The sequence below is a fragment of the Micromonas pusilla genome (genome assembly GCF_000151265.4).
Source record: "Micromonas pusilla CCMP1545 genomic scaffold MICPUCscaffold_9, whole genome shotgun sequence".
In the NCBI taxonomy this organism is placed as follows: domain Eukaryota; kingdom Viridiplantae; phylum Chlorophyta; class Mamiellophyceae; order Mamiellales; family Mamiellaceae; genus Micromonas; species Micromonas pusilla.
In genome coordinates, this window is record NW_003315890.1 from 695,567 (window position 1) to 718,923 (window position 23,357).

Consider the following 23,357-nt stretch of genomic DNA (forward strand, 5'->3'; position numbering starts at 1 on the left):
AGATCATTCCCGCGCATACAACGTCCTCGGCGCCCGCGGCCCCTCCCCCCCGGGCGGGATGAGCGACCCCGCGCGCGACGGCGCGTGGTTCGAGGACGTCGACGTCGAGACGTCGTTCCGGCTCCCCCCCGAGCTCGAGAAGCGCGTGCTCACCCCCGCGCTCGTCGTCGACCTCGACGCGGTGCGACGCAACGTCAAGGCGGTCGTGGACGTCATCGGGGACGTCGAGCGGTACCGCCCGCACCTCAAGACGACCAAGTCGCGACTCGTGTGGCGCGAGCTCCTGCGCGCGGGGATCAACAAGTTCAAAGTCGCGACGACGCGAGAGCTCGCGACGCTCGTGGAGACGTACCACGGCGAGTACCCTGGCGCGGAGACGACGCCGCCGTTTCGCCATCTCGACGTCCTCGTCGCGTACCCGGCGGTCGGTCCGTCGCTCGCGCGCGTCGGCGACATCGCGCGACGTCCGGAGAACAAGGCGCGCGTGCGCGTGAGCGTCCTCGTCGAGTGCGAGGACGCGGTGAACGAGCTCCCGGACGACGTCGGGTGCTTCGTGGACGTGAACCCCGGTATGAATCGCACGGGCATCGCGCTCGACTCGAAAGACGGCGTCGAGTTCACCGCGATACCCGCGACGATTCGCGCCGCGTGGATCAGGGATTCGTTCCACGGGAAGTCCCCGTTCCGGGGCGTGCACTACTACGAGGGCCACATATCCGAGTGCGTCGACGCGAACGGGCGGTCGAGAGAGGACGTCGACGCCGCGATCGAGAGCCGCGACGAGCGATGCCGCGCGTCGCTCGAGACGCTCGCCGAGGCGCGTTCTCCTTACACCGGTCCCCATACGATCGCGTTCGCGTGGTGCACGCCGTTCCTTAAGGACTTTTCCCGGCGTTTCTCTCCGCCCAGGGTCCCTCGCTTTCAATACCTGCCCTCGACGCCTTTCAACTTCGCTTCTGACGCCTTTGAACTTCACCCCGACGTCGCTTCGTACGGAACGACCCCGAGACGCTCGCGTGCGCGTGGATCGCCGTCGCGCGGTGGCTCGAGCATCACCGGAACGAGACCAATTCGCCGGCGCGCGCGCTCCCGGAGATGCACTCGGATCACCTCGAGGTCGTCACGAGCGGCACCCCCGGGTTCGTCGCGGCGTCGACGTTCGACCTCGACGCGGCGGTTCGACGCGCGTGGGCGGCGGCGGTGGCGAAGTATACCCCGTCGGACGCGAAACCGTCGTCGGACGCGGCGGATACCGCGTCGCCGCCGCCGCCGCCGCCGCAATCGTGGCCGTCGTGGCCGCCGCCGCGTCACGCGCACCAGCTCAGCCCCGGGACCGTCGTCTTCCACGACTGGCGCGGCCAGCGCCAGAACCCTCGCCTGGGCCTCGCGCCCGCGGCGGCGGTGATGACGCGCGTCGTGAGCGTCCCGGCGTGGGGCGAGGTCGCCACGTTGGACTGCGGGTCCAAGAGCTTGGCGTGCGAGGCCGGGAACCCGGCCGGTTATATCCTCGGCCGCCCGCTGTGGCGCGCGATGGCGTGTAGCGAGGAGCACCTGCCGTGCGACGTCGGGAGAGCGCTGGCGGCGCCGAGGCGCGGCGACGTCGTCTTCGTGATACCGGAGCACGCGTGTCCGACGGTTAACTTAGGTGCGTTCTATACAAACGTTTTTCACCCATCGCTCGGTTTCAACACTTGATCGCGTCTCCTTTCAACTGACCGGTGAACTTTTTTTGTATGGAACGACCCTTAGCGGATGAGATGATCGTCAAAGCGGGAGGGGAGGTCATGGGCGTGTTCGAGATCGAGGGCAGAGGGCGCGAGCTTCTGGTTGACGGCGGGGAGGATCTGCGACGAGGGGTGGGGGACGACGCGGACGGCGGAGGGAAGCGGCGGCGGCAGTGAGCGCGCGCGAATCATAGATACGTATTTTTTCGAGATTTATCGCGCGAACGCTGAACGGATCTGAAAAAGCGCGATCGATGCGATGGATGTCACGAACGGCTCGACGACGCGACGAGCGCGGAGACGGACGCGCCACAACCCGGCGCCCGCGGGGATGGCGGAGGAGCTCGCGTCGCTGTCGCTCGCGATCTCCCCCGGCGCGCCCGCGGCGGACGCCGCGTTCGGCTCCCCAGGGACGTCCTCGTCCCCCCGCGGCGGAAGGAGGGGAAGCAGCGGACGATCGATGCCGTCGAAAAGCGCCCCGAATGATGACCTCGACGAGGATCGCCGCGCGATGCACATCGCCGCGGAGTCGCACACCCCGGAGACGCACGTCGTGGCCGAAGGCGACACCCTCGGGATGATCGCGGGCGTGTACGGCGTCCCGGTGTTCACGATCGAGCACGTGAACGACCTGCACCCCGACAGCATCTTGTACCCCGGCGACGTCCTGCGCGTGCCCTCGCCGCTCTTCGCGCGCACGCACGTGGTCGCGCCGGGGGACTCGCTGCACATGATCTCCGACGTGTACGACGTCCCGGTCGAGAGCATACTGCTGCTGAACGGCCTGAGAGCGGACAGCGTGATTCACCCGGGCGCGGTGCTCAGGGTCGCGTCGCCGCGGGACGGGAACGGGACGCGCGGGGCCCGGAGAGGGAAGAAGACGTCGAGAAGATCGAGACGCGGCGCGGTCGCGTCGTCGACGTCTTCGAACCACGCGCCGACGCGCCGGTCCACCTCCGGGCCGGACCCGCTGTCGAGCGCGATCTTCGGTGTCGTCTCCGCGGTCGCGCGCGGGCCGGACGAGGCCCTGAAGGGCGCGTGGGGTCTCGTCAGCGCGGGCGTCGGCGCCGCGTTCGGATTAGTCCCCGGCGCGCGACGCGTCCTCGGCGGTCGCGCGGGCGGCGGGGACGGGGGTGGGGGTCCAAACGGAAACGGAAACGGAAACGGAAACGGCTCGACGCAGTGCGTTACTGTAAAACGCGGCGAGAGCCTCGCGTCCATCGCGCAGGACAACGGCCTGTCCGTCCGCGCGCTGCAGCGCATGAACGGGATCACCTCGGACGCGTTGGACACCGGGGAGACGCTGCGCGTCGCGCCGCTCGACGCCTCGGAGCGATGCCCGCGTCTGCGTCGCCGCACGCGTCGGCACTTGTTTCAGTCCACCGCGGAGGTAAACGCGCGCGGGTACATCAAGGTGACGAACGCGGACAGGATGTGGCGCGCGTGGGGGTGGCGGTGGGAGCCGCGCGGCGAGGAAGGGAGAGCGTTCTTCGGGAGAAGAATCGGGTTGGGCCGCGGCGGCAGACGCGACGGCGGCGGCGGCGGCGATGCTTGCACGGGGAAAGAGATCGCGAGGGCGGCGTCCACCGCGGACGCGGTCGTCGGCAGGGACTGCGAGGGGAACGCGAACCCGCGCGCGGTGACGTCGGAGACGCGGCCGAAGACGCGGACGATGCAGTGGGAGCACCGGAGACGCGCGTCCGACTCGGCGCGGCGGTGGCACCCGTCGTTCGTCAACCCGGTGTGCGTGAAGAACAACCCGTTCATCGCCAGCGGGTTCGGGATGCGGTGGGACCGCATGCACGCGGGCGTGGACGTCGCCGCGAACGAGGGGACGCGCATACGCGCCGCCGCGCGAGGAAGGGTGTACGAGCGGACGTACGACGAGACCGGGTACGGGTGGCTGCTGAAGATTGACCACGGCGAGGGATGGTCGACGAGGTACGCGCACTGTCAAAAGATCGAGGCGCAGGTCGGGGACGTCGTTCGCGCGGGGCAGTGCGTCGCGACGGTGGGGAACACCGGGCGGAGTTTCGGGCCGCATCTGCACTTCGAGGTGAGGAGAGGCGGGGAGGCGATCGATCCGCTGACGTGCTCCGCGGTGTGACGACGAGCGCGAGCGAAGTTTGAATTCGTCGGCTAGCGGTAACGTCGTAACAGTGATGACGCGACGAACGCGCGTCACGCCGTCTTCGACTTCCCGCGCGCCGCCGCAGCCGCTTCCTTCTGCAACGCCGCCGGGAGCTGATGCTTCGCGTTCGGCAGCGTCAGCTCGTCGTCCTCGCCGACGGTGACCTCGTGCAGCTTCTCTCGGTACAGGTACCGCACGCGTAAAAACGCGTCCTCTCCGGGGCACGGATCGCAGTACCCCAACAACGACGCCTTGTGCGTGCCCTCGAGGACGTCGAGCGCGCTGTCGAAGACCATGAACCGCGTCGCGGTCGTCACGTCCAACCACGGCGTCGGCCTCGGCTTCGGCGCCGACGCCGCCTCCATCCCCGGAGCGGGCTCGCCGTCCGCCGCCGCCGCCGCCTTCTCCGTCTCTTCCTCGCGCGCGTCCGCGCCCCACCCCGGGACGAACGGCTCGTCCAAACTCCTCGGCGGCCCGCGCTCCGGGAAGTGCCCGTACGCCGCGCACTCGATCACGAGCCCGCCGTTCTCGCGCTCCCTCGCCGTGCGCGCCTCCGCTTGGTCGAACAACAGCGCCGCCGTGTTCGCGGCTTCCGCTTTGCTCTCCCTCACCCTCTCCGCGTATTTCGCCCTCAGCGCTCTCTGCTTCGCCTCCACCTTCCGCGTCGCGATCGGCTCGACGACGTAGGTCTTCATCGCCGCGATGACGATCGTCGGGATCGTCACCGCGCACAGCGCCAACGTCGGGGTCAGTCTCGGGGAGATGAGCACCGGGAGCAGAAACTTTTGCCCGTTGTGCGTGAATCGAAACTTCCAGTGCGCGCCGCGAACCCCCAAGCTGACGCTGAACCCGACGCTCGTCTCCTGGTTGATTTTCCTGACGCACATCAGGTCGACGTCCATCGCGGCGCTGCCGATCCGAACGCCGAGACGGAACGTGCTCATCTTCGACAGCTTGCGCGAGATGAACCCGCCGACGCCCGCGTTTTGCGGTCCGACGGAGACGTCAAACTTCCACGCGTGCTTCTCCTTCGCTCTCTGCATCCCCGTCGTCATCCCCCCCACCGGGCCGACGTTCCACGTCAAGTGCCCTTTCGAGTACTTCCCTAACACCCTCTGCGCGCCAACCTCTAGGCCTATCCCTCGCTGCGTCAGCGAGTACGTCAACGTCCCGGACGAGTGCTCGGAGAGCGCGCGAGAGACGGACGCCGTCGCCGCGGACTGATTCGAGCCCGTCACCGCGACGCACTCCGCGCTCGTGTGCTCGTCCAGCTGGCTCCGCATCCCTAAGATGAGCCCTCCCGCGCCCATGCCTCTGACCATCTGCCCTTGCGCGCCGATGAACGCCGCCGTGGAGCCGTCCTCGGTCAGCGGGACGTCGAACACGGAGTTGAAGTCGACTCCGTTCATGTCCACGAACGGCGACAGCTGCGCGTTCCTCTTCGCCGCGAGCGCTTCTCTGCGCCGCGCGATGTCCGCGTCCACGAGGTGCGCGGCGCTGAAGCTGAAGCCGTACGTCCCGCGGAAGTTCAGCTTCGCCTCCGCGCGCTTCCGCGCTTCCTTCGCCCTCGCGCGTTCGAACTCGTCCGTGATCTCCGCGAGCGTCTTGTTCCGATGTCCGATCTCCAGACCCGCCTCCAGACCCGCCATGCCGTAAACGTCGTACACGCGCCGTCGGTCCGCGCACGACAAGATCTCGTACGCCTCGTTCAGCTTGTTGAACGACTTGGACGCCGCCTCGCGCGACGCCGGAGAGAAGTGCTTGTCCGGGTGGGCAACCTGCGCGAGCGCGCGATACGCGCGCTTGATGTCGTCCGCGCTCGCGTCGCGCGACACGTTCAGGTTCGCGTACAGGTCGCGATCTCTCGACGCGAACGGCTTCGCGTCGTCGCCGGGGTCGTCCCCGACGTCGTCGACGTCGTCGCCGTCCATGACGCGCGGCGCGTTGGGCTGTGGCGGCTCGACGTCCACCAGCGAAAACTACGAGCCGATGCATCCAGTCTGAAACCAGACAGAAAGGAACTTCCACTCACCGAACGATCGGCCCTCACAACGATGGTGCTCGCGAAGGGCGTGAAGCTGGAGGAGGATCCGCGCGATCCCGAGGGGATCGTGCGGTTCAAGCGTCCGACGCTCACGGAGGCGGAGCTCGCGCAGGACGGGTACTCTCTCTTCGCGCTGATGCTCTCGCTTCTCGGCGTCATGCTCGGCGGGAGGAAGATTTTCTGCTGGACGGGGGCGCTGCTCGCGGTCGCGTCGGTGGTGAACCGGCGTGCGCACGACGCGGACACGAAGCAGATTTGGACGGCCGCGCTCTTCGGCGTCGGCGGGCTGTTCATCATGATCCTCAACGGGAAGCAGGGCGAGAAAGCGCGGGCGGGAGGGTTCGACGACTGACGCGCGAGGCGGGGGGGGATCCTAGCGACGATCGAAGAATAACGAAAACTTAGCTTATACTACGCGCGCATCACGAGCAGTGGTCGTCCAGCGCCGCCCTCGCGTGCTTGATGAACGCCCGCATCGTCACCGTCGCGACGCTCTCGTCCACCCCACCCCTGACCTCGCCGTCGCGCCCCGTCAACGCCTTCAGCGCGCGGTTACACTGCGCCGCGGTGATTGCGCCGTGGCGGGAGACGTCGAAGACGTCGAACATCGTCGCGAGGTCCTCGTCCGTGAAGTGGTTCACCGGCGTCCCGCTCGCTTTCAACCGCTCTAACCGCTCCACCAAGAACGGTTTCACGTCCTCCGGTTTGGCCACCATGAGCGCCGCGGTCATTCCCTCCACGATCGCGACGACTTTGTGTTCGGTGAGGTACGCGTGCGCGTCCAGCACCGGGTCCACGCCGGGCTTCTCCCCGGACATGATGCAAAACTCCCAGAACGCGTCGAAGTCGACCGTCTCGTGACCCGCGCTGGACGCCTCGAGCGCGATCGCGCGCGTCACCTTCTTCCCGTCGAGGTTCGCGAGCGACTGCGGAGTTTTTTTTGGGGGGGGGCGAGGTGGGGCGGTGAGGCGTCGGCGACGGGGGACGGGACGTCGCATCCAAAATGGGCACGGCGAGGGGAGGGGAACGGCGACGAGCGACGCGCCGACGCGACGCGACGCGGACGACGGTGACGTCGCGCGCGGACGAATCGCGCGGAGAGTCATCGCGCTCGGGAAGGATTCCGACGCGAGACGCACCCAGTCGAACCCTTCTCTCTCTAAGCCTAGCCTGATCTCGTCGAACGACAAGATCCCTTTCCCGTTGACGTCGAGCTGCGTGAAGACGTCGCGGATGCGCTCCGCGTGGTACTGCGACCGCGGAGGCGGCAGGGGTTTCGCCTCGCCGCCCATGACGACCGAGGCGTGGACACGACGACGAAGACGACGACGCGCGCGGGGGGCGAGCGAACCGGGGCCCGACGCGCGGGCGCCGCGGGCAGTGCGCGACGCTCGGGTCGCGCACTTCCGGAAAAGGGACAGGAGCGGGAAGGAAGGACCAGACAGGACCTGACCGACGCTGACGGGACGGGAGGAATTTTTTTTCGAGTCGGCGTCGTTGGTAATATGATAGCCCCACGTCACGCGCCCGCGCCCCGAAGGACAGACCCCCCTCACGGCAACTCGTACGTCCCCGGGGTGTCGAACACGTACTCTGCGGTCTCGCCTCTCTCGATCACGAACCCCCTGAGCGCGTCCACCTCGTCCGCGTCAGCCGGCGCCTTCTTCCACGTCCACCCCTCGTTCTTCACCTCGAGGCCGTTCACCGTCACCGTCGCGCCCGAGCACGCCTTGATCACGAGCGCGCCGTCCAGCTTCAGGTTCTCCAACCGAACCCCCGCGCCTTCCACGACGAGGACGCTCTCCGGGGTTTCGATCGTCACGCCGCCGCCCACCTTCCCTTTGAGCTCGTTGAACGTGCACGCGAACGTCGGGTGCAGGCACACGCGCGGGCCGGCGGGCACGACGACGTCGTTGAACGTCACGTCCTTCGGCGCCGCGATCTTCGCGCCCGCGAGAGACAGGAGCTTCGCGTTGCAGCCGTACACCTCCATCTCTCCGGACGTCGCCGTGTGCGTCGCGTTCCCGGACTTGAACTTCGCGACGCCGTCCGCGGGCGAGTTCTTCACGGGCGAGTACCCGACCCAGTTGTCGAAGACGGTGAAGCCGACGACGGCGTCCGCGTCGAGGCTCTTCGGGTAGTCCTGCATCATGCACTCCAACCGCGTCGGGGACTTGAATGTCGTCTTCGTGTCGTCCTTGTACTTCGGGTTCACGAACTCCTCGATCTGCCCGCCCGTCTTCTCGAGCTGCGTCTTGTACTCTGGAAGCGACACGATGAGCTGGTTGATGTTCCCCGGAAACGGCGACGCCCCCGCGTCGTTGTTCACGTCGCCGTCCTTGTTGATCGTCGCGCGCAGGAGCGGGTCGAGCTGGTTGTACTCCACGTTCACGGTCATCTTTCGCCCGTCCACGTGCGTCAGCTCCGCGATCGCGCCGATCGCCTCCTTCGCCTTGCGCGGCACGCACAGCGAGTTGAACACGAATTTCTTCTCCTTGGACACGCCGAGCGCGCCGGGGACCACCTTCATGACCAACGAGTTCGTGTCTTGGAAGAACACGACCCACTTCTTCCCCGCGGCGGACCATCTCGACAGCAAGCCGGACGTGTGCAGAAGCGCGTGGACGTCGCCGTGGCCGTGAGGCTTCGTCTGGAGCTTGTACGGGTCTTTCGCGTCGAGCGCGAGTCGCGCGTCGTTGTCGACGAGGCACGGCACCTTCTCTTGCTTGATGAGCGTCACCTGCGTCGGTTTCGCGCCGAAGTAGTCGTTCCTCTCGAGGAGGTCGAGCGTCTTCGCGTGCGTATCGTCGGAGGTCATGATCGCGAGCGGAATCCCCACGCCTTTCGCGCTTCGGTGCGCGGGCATCTCGCCCGCCGCTCTCGACTGCAACGCGAGGATGGCGTGAATATAGTTTTGAAGGTAGCACGCGTCCGTCGTCCTCTCCGCGGGGAGCTCCACCTTGATGCCGCTGTACCCTAGGCGTTCGCCGAGGCCGCCGGCGACGAGCACGAACGCTGCGCTGCCGATCTCCTCCATCCCTGCCTTCTCGAGCTCGAGGTGCTCGTCCGAGGCGTACTCGACGACGACGCCGTCGGGCACGGACGGCGTCCATCCGTCGAACGGGTTCACGCCCTCCTTGCTGTCGCTCAGGAGCTTCTTCGCGTTCTTCACGTACGCGGCGATCCCGCCGGGGTAGCCGTCGTCGCACGTTTTCGCCTGCGCGAGGAAGCGGCGCTTGTCGTCGTCGCGCGTCCCGGCCTCGGGCCACGCCTCGAAGAGGTGGTGTTGACCGCACGCGATCAGGGCGTCGACGAGCGCGTTCTCCTCCGCGGTGAACGACGCGCGGTTGCCCTCGAGCGAGCTCGCCGACTTCTTCGCGCGCTTCGCGGGGTTCTCGTCGTCGGTCATGCTCGGTCGCAGGCACGAGGGGACTTTCATCGAGCGTGCGTCGGCCGCGCGCGGGAGTGCGCGCGGACGACGCGGTTCAACAACGAAGATTCACGCTCACTGCCAGCTGGCGGCCCAGATCGAAGCGCGAAGATACGCTGACTGACGCTCACGGTGACGCGGGGTCAACCGACGCGCGCTTCGGTTTCGCGTTGACCGATCGGACGCGGTTTCAAAAATCGCGCGCACTTTTTTTGAAAAAATAAAAACGAGAAAGATGAGGCACCCCGGGAGATCGATCTCGCGCGCACTTCGACAGACGCGAGCCCGCCGCTCCGTCGTTCACGTCGACGCGCTTCGACTCGAGAACAGAAGCCATGGCGACCGCGTCGCACCCCGCGGCCCCCGCGGCGAAGAAGCCCAAGGTCGACGCCGGGGCGGGCGCGGGCGACATGGAGACGGACGATAAAGAAAACACCGCGAAGGGCGCGAACACGTACGCGGAGGGCGACGTGCACGACCTCATGAAGCTGTACTACGCGCGCCTTTTCCCCGCGCGGTCGATGATGAAGTGGTTGTCCTACGGCAACGACGGGAAGCACCCGCAGGCAGACGCCGGGTTCACGCAGAGGAGGGAGTTTTGCTTCACGCTGGACGGAGACATCTTCTGCCGGTACCAATCGTTCAAAGACGAGAAGGAGCTGCGCGCGGCGCTGAAGGACAAGACGCCGTCGAAGATCGACCTCGGGCCGGTGTTCAACGTGGACCCGGCGAAGCGCATGGCGTACGGCGCCGGCGGCGCGGGCGGCGACCGCGTCTTCGCCCCCGTGGAGAGAGAGTTCGTGATGGACATCGACATGACGGATTACGACGACGTGCGATCGTGCTGCTCGAGCGCGAACATCTGCAATAAGTGCTGGCCGCTGATGACGATCGCGGTGAAGATCATCGACCGCGCGCTGCGGGAGGACTTTGGGTTCAAGCACCTCCTGTGGGTCTACTCCGGCCGCCGCGGGATTCACGTCTGGGTCTGCGACAAGCGCGCGCGGTCCATGTCCAACGAGGCGAGAGCCGCCGTCGCGGAGTACTTCTCCGTGTACAAGGGCACGGACGCGAGCGGCACGGTGAAGCGCGTGTCGCTCACGACGCCGCTGCACCCGTCGTTGAAGCGCGCGTACGACGACGTGTTAGCGCCGTACTGGACGGACACGATCTTGCCGAACCAAGGCTTGCTCGAGGATGAAAAGTTTTTCGAGCCCATCCTCGCGATGATTCCCGACGCGAACATCCGCGACGAGTTCGCGTCGCAGTGGAAGTCCGGGAAGAAATTCGCCACCTCGGCGTGCCCCGACGAGAGCGTCGCGCGGTGGAACAAGCTCGTCCAGAAGGTGGACGCCGCGAACAACCCCGGGAAGTCCGGGAAACAGTCCTCGTTCGAGATGAAGCGGTGTCTCTTCGACGTCGTCTTCGCGCACGCCTATCCGCGTCTGGACGTGGAGGTGTCCAAGCACATGAACCACCTTCTCAAGGCGCCGTTCTGCGTGCATCCGAAGACGGGGCGCGTGTGCGTCCCGATGGACCCCGCGAAGGCGGAGTCGTTCGACCCCATGACGGTGCCGACCGTCGCGCAGATGCTGAACGAGCTCGACGCCGCGGGGGGCGCCGCGGGCGCGGAGGACGAGTACGAGCTGACGTCGATGAAGGGCGCGGTGGACACGTTCAACGCGACGTTCTGGGACGCGCTCGATAAGGAGTGCAAGGAGGAGCTCGCGGTGAAGGCGCGCGACGTCGCGGGCGCGCCGACGGTGGAGTGGTAGCGGCGACCGACGATTCGAGAGCTCTTGCTTGCTGTTTTGTGAATAAAAAATCGCCGCGTGCTGCTGTGTGTTGATACTCGTACAGGGCGCCGTCGTCCCGTCCGTCGACCCTCCTCCTCACTCGTCCTTCTCGTCCGGGGTCTCGATGGACAGCAGCCGCTTCGAGATGTTCTTAATGTCGTCCCACGAGTACTCCGGCGTGCGGTCGTAGTAAAACTTCTCCAGCGTCTCCGTCTTGTCCCACGTCTCCCCCGTCGTGGACTCGCCGTATTTCCTCACCTCGCCGCTGCTGTCGATGGTCTCCCCCCACGTCCTCGACCACCGCTCGCCGCTCGCGGCCACGCGCCACGTCTCGCCCTTCTTATCCCCACTTATGCAGTCCGCGCTGAACCGCTCCTCCCACTTGTCCCCCCACCGTGTCCCCGCGCCGTTCTGCGCCCACTTGTCCGTCCACTTCCTCGTCTCCCCGCCGTCGGCGCCGTGCTGCTCGCCCCACTTCTCCCACCACGCCTGCGCGCCGTGCAGTCCGCTCTTCTCCACCTGTCGCTCGACGTACCCGCTCGGGGAGTACTGCTCCCACCACTTCTCGTGCCACTCGTGGTTGGTCTTATCGCGCGCCCACTTGTCCGCGCTCCTCTCGATGAACTCCGCGCGGATCGGCCCGGAGTCGTCGTCTCGATCGTCGCGTTCCACGCGGTACACCTCTTTCCACGTCTCCCACCACGTGTCGCCGTCTTCGTTGAACCCGGACTTCTCCGCGCCGAGCTCTTTGAACCCGGACGCGTCGCACTTCTCCCAGTGCGTCTCTCGCGTTTCCCAGCTCGCGTCCTGCGCGCTTCGTCCTTGGATCGTCCATCGGCACCGGTACCCGTGATCGCCGACGTCGACGCCGGATTTGCGAAACACCGCGTTCCCGTCCGCGTCCACGCCGTTCGCGTGGTCGCCGTCGAGGTCGATCCCGACCTCTTGCTCGGGCGCGATCCCGGTGTCCCGCCGCGGCGGCGACTTCTTCAGATCCTCCTTTCCGTCGCTCCCGCTCCCGCCGCCGTCGTCCGTGTCCGCGCTCGAGCGCATCGTCACGCTCGGGTCGCTTCGCATCGCGCGGAACGACGGCGGCAGCGCGCGGCGTCCCACCGCGCGCCCGAAAGACGGGCGGAGCGCGCCGACGCGCGCGGCGCGCGCGCCCGCGGGTCCGCCGCGCGCGCTCGCGCCGTCGCATCGACGATTCGCGGTCGCGGCCGCGGCCGTCGTCGCCGCGGCGTACGCGCGGCACGACATGCTGTCGTTCTCCGCGCGCGACCGCGCGCGCGGCGATCGCTCGACGCCCGACGCTTCGAGACGCTTCGAGACGCGACGGGCCCACGCCGATCGCGCGCGCGATCACGCGCGCTGCGCGTCTCTTCCGCGCGCCGCTTTCGCTCCCGCCGCTCTCGGATTCGCCCGCGAGCGTGCCCGCCTCGCTCCTCCGCGTTCGCGCGTCCGTCCGCGGGGACGCGCCGCTCGTTCTCGCGCGGCGAGCGGCGCGCGCGTGGCAACGTGCGTCGCCGACGAAAGAAGAGGCGGAGCGGGAAACAACGGTGCCACGTCCGCATTGGTTCGCGGTAAATTAAACCCTGAAAAGTCGACGTGGATTTTTTTTTGGGTCCGACACTCTCGCAGGAGCAATTAGTCATAAAAAAAGGTGCACATGTGTACAACATTAACTCATGAAACGACGGTTTATCCTGCTGAGTCCCGCATAAAAATCCTGTCAGACAAAATACGAACAGAACAACGACTCGACCAGCGGAGAGAGAAGTTACCGTTTCCAACGCTCGTCGTTCGCCGCGCTCACAGCGCGCCGAGCCGTCGCGAGGATGAGCTCGCGCGTGCGGAAGAGCGCGCCGAGCGCGGGGGGTCCGACCGCGACGACGACGCGGAAGCCTCTCGTCGCGGGTGGCCGCGGAGGAGGACCGCGAGCGGCGCGCTCCGCGGACGCGACGCGCGACGCCGCGGCGCTGCTCGGCGACGATGGGAAAAAAACCATCGCCGGGTCCTCCGGGGCGGCGAGGCGCGTCGCGAAGTCCCTCGGCGTGATGTCCCCCGGCGGGAAAGAGAACAGGACGACGCCGAACGCGTCGAGAAGCGCGGACCGATCCCCGCTCAAGGTGCGCGACGCGGCCGACGACTCTCGAACCCCTCGCTCCGTTCCGCGGACGCGTCACCGCGCGCGTGCCTCCTCTCGCTTGAAATCTCGACCGACGCTCCCGTTCCTCCTCCCCGACGCGCGCTCCAGGGCGGCGCGAACGCGACGTATCGCGTCAAGTCGAACGCGGTGCTCCGAGGCAGCCCGCTGCGCAAGGGCGTCACCTCCCCGGTCGCGGTGAGAGCGCGCGCGTCGCCTTCGGGCTCTTCGGGCTCTTCGCCTTCGCCTTCGCCGCTGTCGAAGAGCCCGACGCTCGGAGCGATGGAGGACGACGACGTCGACGACGACGACGACGACGACGACGACGACTTCACTTTCGCCGCCCCGCCGGTCGCGATCGCGTCCGGCGCGGCGGCGACGGCCGCGGCGACGACGATCCAGAGGTCGTTCCGGGAGCGCGCGCGCGCGAAGGAGGAGACGCGCGAGCGCGCGCGGGAGCTGCTCGAGAAGAAGCGCGCGTCGATTCGAGCCGCCGTCGAGGCGGCGGAGACGAACAAACGCGCCAAGGCGCTCGGACGCGTCGCGAGAGCGCGCGCGGAGGACGTGAAACGGAAAGCCGCGGTCGCGCGGGGTGTGCTCACGTCGTCCATGCAGAGCTTGACCGCGCTGAGCGATCACGGGAGTAATTCGAGCCCGCCGACGGTGGCGTCGTCGGCGGCGTCGAACCGACCGGCGGCGGAGCCGGAGCGCGCGGGGGGCGAACCCGACGTCGAAGAAGAAGAGGAGGAGGAGGAGGAGGAGGAACCGACGCTCGGGGGTGATTTCGGGAGGTTCCTGCGCGACGTCGCCGCGCGCGTCATTCAGCGCTACGCGAAAGCGTGGCTCGCGGCGAGGCAGCGGGCCGCGGAGGAGGAGGAGGAGGAGGAGGAAGAGACCGCGCCCGCGCTCGCGCCCGCGAAGCCGACCGGGGACTCGCCGATGAGCGAACCGAGGACGCGGCTCCCCATGCCGCTGTCTCGTCTCGGCGCGACGGACGCCGCGGAACCCCCCTCGGGTCCTCCGCCGCCGAGCCCCGCGGCGCGGGCGGCGGCGACGCTCGAACGAAACGCCGTCGACGCGTGCGTCGCGGCGACGAACGCCGCGCTCTTCACGCCGCCGCCGCGCGCCGCCAACGCCGCCGCGCCCGCGCCCGACGACGCGGACAAGCTCTCGTCGATCATGTCGTACCTCGACACCGTCGAGCGCGACGACGACGTCCCCGTGCCGCCGGTGACGGGGATCTGGGAGCAAGCCGCGGGGGCGTCGCCGTCGTACCCGCGCGTGCCGGCGCCGCCGACGCCGGCGACGGCGGCGCTCGTCGCGCACTTCGCGTCGTCCGCGCACCACCACGCGGCGAATAGCGCGCTGACGCCGAGCGCGGACGGGGGCGCGTCCGGCGCGCTCGAGGCTGCGAACACGGTGTACGAGGGCGTCCGCGCGAAGATGGAGGCGCTGAAGCGCGACGTCGAACGCAAAGAGCACGTCATCGCGAAGCTCGAGGTGGAGCTCATCGCGTCGCGGGACCGCGCCGCGGCGGAGATCGCGATGAAGCTCGCGGAGCAGAGGAACACGCACGACGCGGCGACGTCGAGGCACTTAAACTTCGCGGACCGCCTCCTGGCGGACAAGGACGAGCTCTCTAGGAAGCTCGCAGAGACGGGGGAGGCGTTGAGAAAGGCGGAGTCGCGAGCGGCAACGACGGCGGCGGCGATCAAAAAAGAGACCGCGATCGAGATGAAGAAGCTCCGCGCGAAGTGGGAGTCCGAACGCGAAGCGTGGGAGATAGAGAAGACGCGGGAGGTGAAGGAGCTCACGATTCGCGGGCTAGAGCCGGAGATTCAGCGTCTGGTGACGAAGCACCGGAACGAACTCCGGGACGCGCAAGACGCGCTTCGAGAGGACCTGCGGAGGCAACATGCGGCGCTGACGTCCGAGCACGAGGAGTCCGCGCGCGGGTTGAAGGAGAAACTCGCGCGCGAGCACGACGACGAGCTCGAGAGAGAGCGCGCGGTCGCGTCCGCGCGGTCGCGAGAGCAAGCGGAGCGGTACGAGACGCAGCTGCAGGAGTTGCGTCTGAAAGTCGCGACGGCGGCGGCGGAGGAACGCGCGAGGCACGACGAGACGATCGCGCGCGCGGCGCGGGAGACCGCGGCCGCCGCGGAGGCGGCGCGCAAGCGCCACGACGCCGACCTCGCGTCCTTACAGGACCGTCTCGACGAAGAGTCCGCGACGTGGAGGGCGAAGGTCACCGCGAAAGCGCAAGCCGCGCTCGCGGAGCGCGAGCGGGAAATACGCGCCAAGTGCGCCGCGGAGCGAGACGCGGAGATCGAAGCCGTCGCGTCTAGGCTGCGCGCGGAGAGCGACGACGACAGGATCGCGCAGACGGACGCGCTCGTGAACAGACACGCGACCGAGGCGAGGGAGGCGAAGTACCGCGCGGACAAGGCTGAGCGCGCGCTCGCGGCGGCGGCGCGCGCGGAGGCGGCGGCGAACGACCGCGCGGCTTCGCTCGAGACCCAGCTCGCGGACGCGATGGAGAAGCTGAAGCGCGAGGGCGCGATCGGCGGCGCGTTCGAGGAGAGGTTGAAGACGCTCGAGGGGTCCGCGGCGGCCGCGGAGCGACGCGCCGCGAGCGCGGAGATTGACCTGGTGCGCATGCGAAAGCTCAAGGATGAGGAAGTCGCCGCGATTGAAAATCGCTCGAGGGCGGCGACGAGTCGGAAGGACGAGGCGATCGCGCTCCTGAACGCGCAGCTCGTCGAGGCGAGGCGGCAGCTCGCGGAGGCGGGGCGGTAGTCGCGGCGCGCGAATCGTGACCGAGGACGCGCGTTACTTAGAACGACGACGACGACGACGACGACGACGATGTCACGACAAAGGCTATCGATCATCAACGCTTCCGCTTGTGCTTCGACGCGCTCTTGAACTTTTTCCCCTTTGCCTTTTTCACGTCGGGCTTCAAGTCGCGGCCGTTCCCGAACGCGCCTCGCGATTTCCCCTTGTAATCCGCGCCGCGACCGTGCCTCTGGAACATCCCGCCGCCGTCGTCGTCGTCGTCGTCGTCCGTCTTCGCGCGCTTCGGCTTCTTCCGCCCCTTCGCGACTTCCTTCTTGAAAGCCTTCAAAACCTTCGTCGCGACGCCGCCGGTGAGTCTCGCCTCGCGTTCCAACCGTTTCACGCTCTTGACGCCGCCCATCGTCTTCCCCGCGCGCTTGCTCATCATCTGCTCGCTGAGCTCGTCGTCCCCGCCCCACATCCGCTTCTCTTTCTCGCGGATCTTCCCCTCCGCGAGCGCTCGTCGCGCGCGCTTCCCCTCCGGGAGCTTGACCTTCTCCGCCGCCTCCTTCTCCGCGCGTTTCGTCTTTTTGCTCTTTTTCCCCGTCTCTCGTTTCACCTTTTCGACGTCCTCGAGCTCGTCCACGTCTTCCCTCTCGGACGCTTTCAGCGACGCCTTGTTCAGCGTCTTCTTCTGCCGCTCGGACTGGAACCACGTCTTCGCCGGCCGGGCGTGAATCTCCTTCGAGTGCGTCATCAAGTTTTCCGCCTTGATCGCCTCCATCTCCGCTCGGTTCAGGTGCTTCTCCGCCCGCTCTTCGTACTCCACCTCCTTGATCTGATCCGCCATGGCTTCTATCTTCGCGTGCCACTCCTCGACGACGTGATTCGGCAGCGACCGCGCGACGAGCTTCGATCCGCGCTTGGAGACCGCCTTCACGAGCTTCCTGTCGCTCTCTTCCATGAACGTCAACGCGGTGCCTCGTTTCCCCGCCCGCGCCGTGCGTCCGACTCTGTGGAGGTACGACGCGAGCGTCCGCGGGGCGTCGTACGAAATCACCGCGTCCACGCCCGCGATGTCGAGCCCTCGCGCGGCGACGTCCGTTGCGACGAGATGGGACGCCTCGCCGACGCGGAAGCTCTCGAGCGCGGCGAGTCTCTGCGTCTGCGACAGATCCCCGTGGAGCTCCGCGGCGACGATCCCGGCGAGGCCCATCACGATCTTCAGTCGGTGCGCCTGCTGCTTCGTGCGAGAGAACACGATCGACTTCTTCGTGAACGTCCGATTCACGAGCGCCATGAGGTGCGCTTCTTTCATGCTCGCCGCGCCCGGTCGCAACCGCAGAACCTCCTCGGTCAGCGTCCCCGGGGTGGTGCCAATCTGATCCGCGGAGAGACGCGCGGGGTGCTTCATGCTAAACTCCGCGAGCTCTTGCACCCCCGACGTCAACGTCGCGCTGAACAGCATCGTCTGCCTGCGCGTCGGGCAGTGTCGCACGATCTCGCGGATCTCCTCCAGAAAGCCCATCTCCAGGAGTCTGTCCGCCTCGTCTAACACGAGCGCGGCGAGGTCCTCGAGACCGACCGAGTGCGTGTTGCGCACGTGGTCGATCAGTCGGCCGGGCGTCGCGACGACAATCTCCGGCCGCGTCCTCAACTCCGCCGCCTGCGTGTTCGCGGATAACCCGCCGACGACGAGCGCGGCTCTTATGGACGTGAACTGCGCCAAGCGCATGGTCATCTGATGCACCTGCACCGCGAGCTCGCGCGTGGGGACGAGGACGAGGACGTGCGTCGCCGCCGCCGCGCGCGCGCCGCGGTGCAGCATCCGCTCCAGAAGCGGCAACATAAACGCGGCGGTCTTCCCGGACCCCGTCACCGCTCTGCCGCATATGTCCCGCCCCGTCAGCGCGAGCGGCACGACCGCGGCCTGTATCGGCGTCGGCACGTCGTACCCGAGCGCGGTGCACGCGCGAATGAGCTGCCGCGAGAGGTTGAGGTCGTTGAACGACTCGGCGCTGAACGTCGCGTCTTCCGTCGCCGCGCCCTTTTTATTTTTCTTCTCGCGCTCGGTGAAGACGCCGTCGTCCTCGGGGAGCTGCGTCTTCGTCTGCGGTTTCGGTTTCGTCGACGGCGCGGGCTTCGCTTCCTCCGCGTCGTCGCCGTCTTCGTCGTCGTCTTCGTCGTCGTCTTCGATCTCCTCCTCCTCCTCCTCTTCCTCCTCGGGTTCGTCTGAATCGGCGTCGGAATCGGCTTCCTCCTCGGACGCGTCTTCGGATTCGTCCTCCTCGTCTTCGGATTCGTCCTCCTCGTCGTCGTCCTCCTCGTCGTCGTCGTCGTCGATCTCTTCCTCGTCGCTATCCGTCTCTTCTTCCTCCTCCCCGGGGAGCCGCTCGTCCGCGCTGTCGTCCTCGGAGTCGGAGTCGTCGATGTCGTCGCTGTCGTCGTCGCTCGGCGCCTCGCGCTTCGTCGATTTCGCGCCGCCGCCGCCGCCTCCCTTCCCAGACTTCAGCGCGTTCTTGATCTTGTCGTCCACGGACGTCATCTTCGACGCTTTCAGCTCGCGTTCCGCCTCCACCTTAGCGTCTGCGCGCGCGTGGACGAGGGGTTGGGGAGTGGATGGTCAGCGGATGGCGCGTCGAGTCCCGCGGCGACCGCGGACGGACGGGAGAGACGAAGGACGGACGGATGTTCGATGTCGGCGCCCACCCGAGAAGTCCCACGCCGGCTGCGCCGGGCCGTCCTCGTCGTCGCTGACGTCGAACACGAACCCCTCGGCCGGCTGGAAGACGAGCTCATCGTCGCCGTCGCTGTCGTTCGCGCTCGCCATCGCGCGCGACGCGGGTGTGACGTCGACGGAAGGGGCGGCGTCAGCGTGTCGGCGTCTCGGTGGAAACACTCAACAGAACGAACTTTTCACAGAAGGGAGGGGTTCACTGCTGCCTTTCGCGCTGTAATTCGGGTCGGTTTTTTGTGCCGATGCGTGGCGGCATTCCGGCGTTCTTATTGGCTGGCGCGCGCTGCCTTCGCGCTGCCTTGAGCGGCGAGGCAGCGCGAAGGCAGCGCGACGGGCAGCGCGCGGGGCAGCGCGCGGTCACGCGGTCACCAGTCACGCGGGCAGCGCGCGGGCAGCGCGACGGGCAGCGCGAAAGCAGCGCAAAAAGAAAAACGGGCAGCGGNCAAGCAGCGCGCNCCAGCCNANCAAATCGCCGGAATGCCGCCACGCATCGGCACAAAAAACCCGATCAAATTACAGCGCGAAAGGCAGCAGTGAACCCCTCCCTCACAGACTTTTCAGAAAGCTGAACACGCGCTGGCAAGTTGCAAGCTGTTCACTTCTCGGACGCGCCGAACGCGGTTGCCGACCACACGCCCGCGGCCACGTCGGCGCTCATTGGCTCGCGAGAGCGCGCCGCCAGCGGCGCCCACTCGTCTGTCTCGGTTTTAAACTCCGTCGATCCCCGGCCGCAGCGCGCGCGCGCGCGCTGAGAACACCGCGCGCGCCGACGCTCCTCGCGCGCACGCCACGAGCCGCTCACCGGACCCGCGCCTTCTCACCGCGCGCTTCCGCGACCATGACCACGACGCCGACGTTCTCTTCGCGCCGCGCCGCCGCGTTCGCGGCGGCGGCGTGCCTCGCGCTCCTCGCCGCGAGCGCGCGCGTCGTCGCCGCGGACGGAACCGCGACGACGACCGCGCCGCCGCCGGCGGACGCGTCGTCGTCGACGCCCCCCTCGTTCTTCTCGCGCGTCGCGCGCTTCCTCCCGCGCGTCGCGCGCGCCCCGGACGCGCGCGACGCCGCGGACGCGGAGGAGGCCGCGGAGATCGCGCGCCTCGCGAACCGCGCGGACCAGATTCCACAACGTCCGCCGCACAACGTCACGGTCGAGTACCGCTCGCGACGCGAACTCGGCGAGCTGGACGGCTGGCTCGACGCGCGCGCGACCTGGTGCGCGGCGCAGACAGACTCGTCCACCACACGTCGTTCCCGTCGCGTCGCCGCCGCCGTCGCTCACGACATCCCTCCTTCCATCCATCCCTACAGGTACGGCGGTCCCGGAGGCGCCGGCCCCGACGGGATGTCCATCTACACCGGCAGCTGCGGGTTCGGCCAGGTGACGAACCACTTCGTCACCGCGTGGCACACCGACGGCGGCTACGACTGGGGCCTCACGGAAAAATGCGGGCAGTGCTACGAGGTGATGTGCGTGGACGGGAGGACGCGGGGGCACGACTGGAGCGATCTGGGGCCGTGGGCTGGGTGCCAGGAGGCCGGGAAGAAGTCCGTGACCGTGATGATCTCGGACTCGTGCCCGTGCCACCACCCGAACCAAGGGAACAAGCGGTGGTGCTGCGGCGACGCCACGCACTTGGACTTGTCCTACGCCGCGTTCGATCAGATCGCGGAGCGGCACCGCGGCGTCGTGGACCTGAAAGTGCGCCCGGGGGATTGCAGCAAGCAAGGAAGCGTGATGCACTACGAGTGATCGCGTAGCGTGCGTAACATTATGACGAGGAGGGAGCGAAAGCGCTCCCGCGGACTCGAGCGGATAAGTTTACGGAGAAAAAAGAGAGGACGAGAGTGAACGACGAGACGACGAAGCAAGACCGGCCACGACGAAAGAGAAGCAGAAGCAGAAGAAGAAGAAGAAGAAGAAGAACCGACGAACGCCCGTGATGACGAGAGCGAGAAGTACGTTTGTAATTTTGAATGTATATACCGAACACGCGACGACGAACTCGACGCCCGCGCCGCCGCCGCCGCTCGAGTGGACCAATAACCTTACGCTTCGTTCTGTTCCCGCGTCGCGTCGGGCGCAAACAATTTAAAAAAACGCAGAAGATGTTCGCCTCACATCGCCCTCGCGCGCGCAGGGCACGAGCGTCGGCACGGGCCGCGCTTCGATCCACACGCGCCCGCGCCCCGCGCGTCGACGTCCACCGCGCGTCGGTCCCGATCGGCGAGCCGCGCGCGACGATCGCGATGACGCCGCCCGGGGTGCCGTCAGATCGCGCGAAGGAGGCGTACGAGCAGGTCTTCTTCTCCTCGGCCAACTCGAACGAGAGCAAGCTGAAGCTGCTCGAGGAGCGGCTCACCGGTCCGCTCCCGGGCTCCGGGACGATGAGCGACGCGTGCGCCGCGGGGCGCTCGCGCGCCGCGGACGAGGACGACGACTCGGACGACGACCTGCGCGCGTTCGGCGTCGTCGCGAACCCGGAGAGCGGAGGCGCCGGGGGCGGGAAGAAGCGGAAACATCGAAGCGGAGGATCTGGCGCGAGCGCGGCGCACGCGGCGGGCGCGGCGACGCCGGCGGCGCCGGGCGTCAACGCGATGACGTCGCCGCTGGGGGATAAAGGCAAGCACGCCGCCGCGGACGCGAAGATCGCGGACTACTTCAAGCCCACGGGGGCGTCGCCGCCGCCGCCGGGATCGACGTTCGCGGGCGCGGTCGCCACCCCCGCGAGCGGATCGGAGCGAAAGGAAAACTACCCCCCCGGCGCGGGCGACCGTCCGTCGTCCGCGGGACGAGGCGCGGCCGCGCGCGCGGATCACGAGTGGGTCGCCGCGCTGCGGGAAGCGCGCGCGAGCGCGACGAAAGCCGCGGAGGCGGAGAAGGCGCGCGCGGATGCGGCGGAGCGGAAACTCGTCGACGCGGAGGCGCTGATCGACGCGCTGCGAGCCGAGCTCGAGTCCGCTCGCGAGCGCGAGAGAGCCACCGCGGAGGACGCCAAGGCGCGCGACGCGGAGCGCGTGGAGGGCGTCAAGAGGCTCGCCGTGAGCGTCGCGCAGTTCGAGCGCCAGCGCGCGCGCGCGCGGCTCGCGGAGGAGGGCGGACGACTGGGCGTCGTGAGCGTGCAACGCGCGGGCGGGTCGTTTCAAGAGGTGTGGGAGGACGGTCGAGCGTTCGCGGAGCTGAACGCGCGCGCGGTGTCGCTGACGCACGCGAAAGAGGCCGCGGAGCAGCAGCGGAAGCTCGTGAAGCGACGGCTGCCGCTGCCGGGGGTCACGGAGGCGAGCGCGGACCCGGCGGCGGCGCAGGCGGCGCAGGCGGCGCAGGCGGAGTACGTGCTCTCCGAGGAAGCGCACAAGGTGCGCGTGGGTGGGATCAAGCGCGAGGAAGACGCGATCGCGCGCGAGCGCGAGGCGCTGGAGCGAGAGAAGAACGCGCACATACGCGAGCTGAAGCGGGCGAGGGACGAGGACAGCTCGCGGTTCAACCAGCACCCGCTGCTCGGCGGTCGGTACGTTCTCATGAACATGCTCGGGAGAGGCGGGTTCAGCGAGGTGTACAAGGCGTACGACGTCGCGGAGATGCGCGAGGTGGCGTGTAAGGTGCATCAGCTGTCGCAGCACTGGAGCGAGGCGCGGAAGAGCACGTACGTCCGGCACGCGACCAGGGAGTGTTCGATACACAAGCGCTTGGATCACTCCTCGGTGGTGAAGCACGTGGACGTGTTCGAGGTTGATCAAAACTCGTTCTGCACCGTGTTGGAACTGTGCACCGGGGACGACTTGGACGCGCGTCTGAAAGCGCACGGGCCGATCGCGGAGCGGGAGGCGCGGATCATCCTCGCGCAGGTGTTCGCGGGGTTAAACTACCTCGCCGGAGGCGCTCGGCCGGTCATTCACTACGACTTGAAACCCGGGAACATCCTCTTCGACGCCGCCGGGAGGGTGAAGATAACCGACTTCGGTCTGTCGAAAGAGATGGACGGCGGCGGGGCCCTCGGCGGCGGGATCGGCGACAGCGGCATGGAGCTCACGTCCCAGGGCGCGGGGACGTACTGGTACCTGCCCCCGGAGTGTTTCGAGACGGGCCCGGCGCCGCCGAAGATCTCGTCAAAGGTGGACACGTGGTCGTGCGGCGTGATTCTGTACCAGATGCTGTACGACAGGAAGCCGTTCGGGCACGATCAGTCCCAGGAGCAGATCTTACACGCGGGGACCATCTTGAACGCGCAGCAGGTGGAGTTCCCGGCGACGCCCAAGGTGAGCGCGGAGTGCAAAGAGTTCATCAAGCGTTGCCTCGCGAGGAAACAGGCGGACCGTCCGGACGTGAGCACCGCGGCGGCGGACCCGTACATGACGTACGCGAAGACGGAGTGAACGCGACGCGCGCGACGCCGCGGGGGGGGGGGGGGGGCGACCCGGGAACCTGCTGTGGGGTGATCATCCCGGGGCCCTCGGGCGTGGAAAGAGAGAGAGAGAGAGAAAAAGGGTGGGGGTGGGGTGGAAAACACCACCTGTTTTTCTGTAACGAACGTGTTAGGTCACGACGGGGAAAGACTCGGGGGGCCTGACCGAACCGGCTG

At 67.8% G+C, this 23,357-nt stretch overlaps 11 protein-coding genes across 11 annotated transcripts; 6 read left to right on the forward strand and 5 right to left on the reverse strand.

The window, feature by feature from the left end:
- Positions 1-58: 58 nt before the first annotated feature.
- Positions 59-1,695, forward strand: MICPUCDRAFT_60812 (uncharacterized protein; the record flags this gene model as incomplete). The annotated part of the gene is made up of 2 exons (XM_003060946.1): positions 59-910; positions 1,009-1,695. The coding sequence occupies 2 exons, from the start codon at positions 59-61 to the stop codon at positions 1,693-1,695; spliced, it is 1,539 nt and encodes a 512-aa protein (XP_003060992.1).
- A 1,794-nt stretch (positions 1,696-3,489) lies between these two features.
- On the forward strand, positions 3,490-3,813 carry MICPUCDRAFT_7834 (uncharacterized protein; the record flags this gene model as incomplete). Its single annotated transcript, XM_003060947.1, has 1 exon — positions 3,490-3,813. A coding segment is annotated over one exon (324 nt), but the record flags the coding sequence as incomplete, so codon positions are not given.
- A 170-nt stretch (positions 3,814-3,983) lies between these two features.
- On the reverse strand, positions 3,984-5,747 carry MICPUCDRAFT_2052 (uncharacterized protein; the record flags this gene model as incomplete). The annotated part of the gene is made up of 3 exons (XM_003061214.1): positions 3,984-4,191; positions 4,306-5,216; positions 5,271-5,747. Coding segments are annotated over 3 exons (1,596 nt in total), but the record flags the coding sequence as incomplete, so codon positions are not given.
- A 162-nt stretch (positions 5,748-5,909) lies between these two features.
- Positions 5,910-6,251, forward strand: MICPUCDRAFT_60815 (uncharacterized protein; the record flags this gene model as incomplete). Its single annotated transcript, XM_003060948.1, has 1 exon — positions 5,910-6,251. One exon carries the CDS (start codon positions 5,910-5,912, stop codon positions 6,249-6,251), a length of 342 nt encoding a protein of 113 aa, XP_003060994.1.
- A 70-nt stretch (positions 6,252-6,321) lies between these two features.
- On the reverse strand, positions 6,322-7,191 carry MICPUCDRAFT_60816 (uncharacterized protein; the record flags this gene model as incomplete). The annotated part of the gene is made up of 1 exon (XM_003061215.1): positions 6,322-7,191. The coding sequence occupies one exon, from the start codon at positions 7,189-7,191 to the stop codon at positions 6,322-6,324; it is 870 nt and encodes a 289-aa protein (XP_003061261.1).
- Positions 7,192-7,383: 192 nt separating this feature from the next.
- Positions 7,384-9,353, reverse strand: MICPUCDRAFT_60817 (uncharacterized protein). Its single transcript, XM_003061216.1, has one exon. The coding sequence runs from the start codon at positions 9,306-9,308 to the stop codon at positions 7,452-7,454; it is 1,857 nt and encodes a 618-aa protein (XP_003061262.1). The 5' UTR covers positions 9,309-9,353; the 3' UTR covers positions 7,384-7,451.
- Positions 9,354-9,739: 386 nt separating this feature from the next.
- On the forward strand, positions 9,740-11,104 carry MICPUCDRAFT_63477 (uncharacterized protein; the record flags this gene model as incomplete). The annotated part of the gene is made up of 2 exons (XM_003060949.1): positions 9,740-10,732; positions 10,754-11,104. 2 exons carry the CDS (start codon positions 9,740-9,742, stop codon positions 11,102-11,104), a joined length of 1,344 nt encoding a protein of 447 aa, XP_003060995.1.
- Positions 11,105-11,221: 117 nt separating this feature from the next.
- On the reverse strand, positions 11,222-15,416 carry MICPUCDRAFT_35026 (uncharacterized protein; the record flags this gene model as incomplete). Its single annotated transcript, XM_003061217.1, has 2 exons — positions 11,222-12,121; positions 15,139-15,416. Coding segments are annotated over 2 exons (1,176 nt in total), but the record flags the coding sequence as incomplete, so codon positions are not given.
- Positions 15,417-16,158: 742 nt separating this feature from the next.
- On the reverse strand, positions 16,159-18,588 carry MICPUCDRAFT_19576 (uncharacterized protein; the record flags this gene model as incomplete). Its single annotated transcript, XM_003061218.1, has 1 exon — positions 16,159-18,588. The coding sequence occupies one exon, from the start codon at positions 18,586-18,588 to the stop codon at positions 16,159-16,161; it is 2,430 nt and encodes an 809-aa protein (XP_003061264.1).
- Positions 18,589-19,618: 1,030 nt separating this feature from the next.
- Positions 19,619-20,530, forward strand: MICPUCDRAFT_60822 (uncharacterized protein; the record flags this gene model as incomplete). Its single annotated transcript, XM_003060950.1, has 1 exon — positions 19,619-20,530. The coding sequence occupies one exon, from the start codon at positions 19,619-19,621 to the stop codon at positions 20,528-20,530; it is 912 nt and encodes a 303-aa protein (XP_003060996.1).
- Positions 20,531-21,813: 1,283 nt separating this feature from the next.
- MICPUCDRAFT_1366 (uncharacterized protein) lies at positions 21,814-23,142 on the forward strand (the record flags this gene model as incomplete). Its single annotated transcript, XM_003060951.1, has 1 exon — positions 21,814-23,142. A coding segment is annotated over one exon (1,329 nt), but the record flags the coding sequence as incomplete, so codon positions are not given.
- Positions 23,143-23,357: the final 215 nt, after the last annotated feature.

What these genes read in the sequence shown, in the direction of transcription:
- MICPUCDRAFT_60817 (XM_003061216.1), bottom strand. Translation starts at nt 9,308, where the DNA reads ATGACCGACGACGAGAACCCCGCGAAGCGCGCGAAGAAGTCGGCGAGC.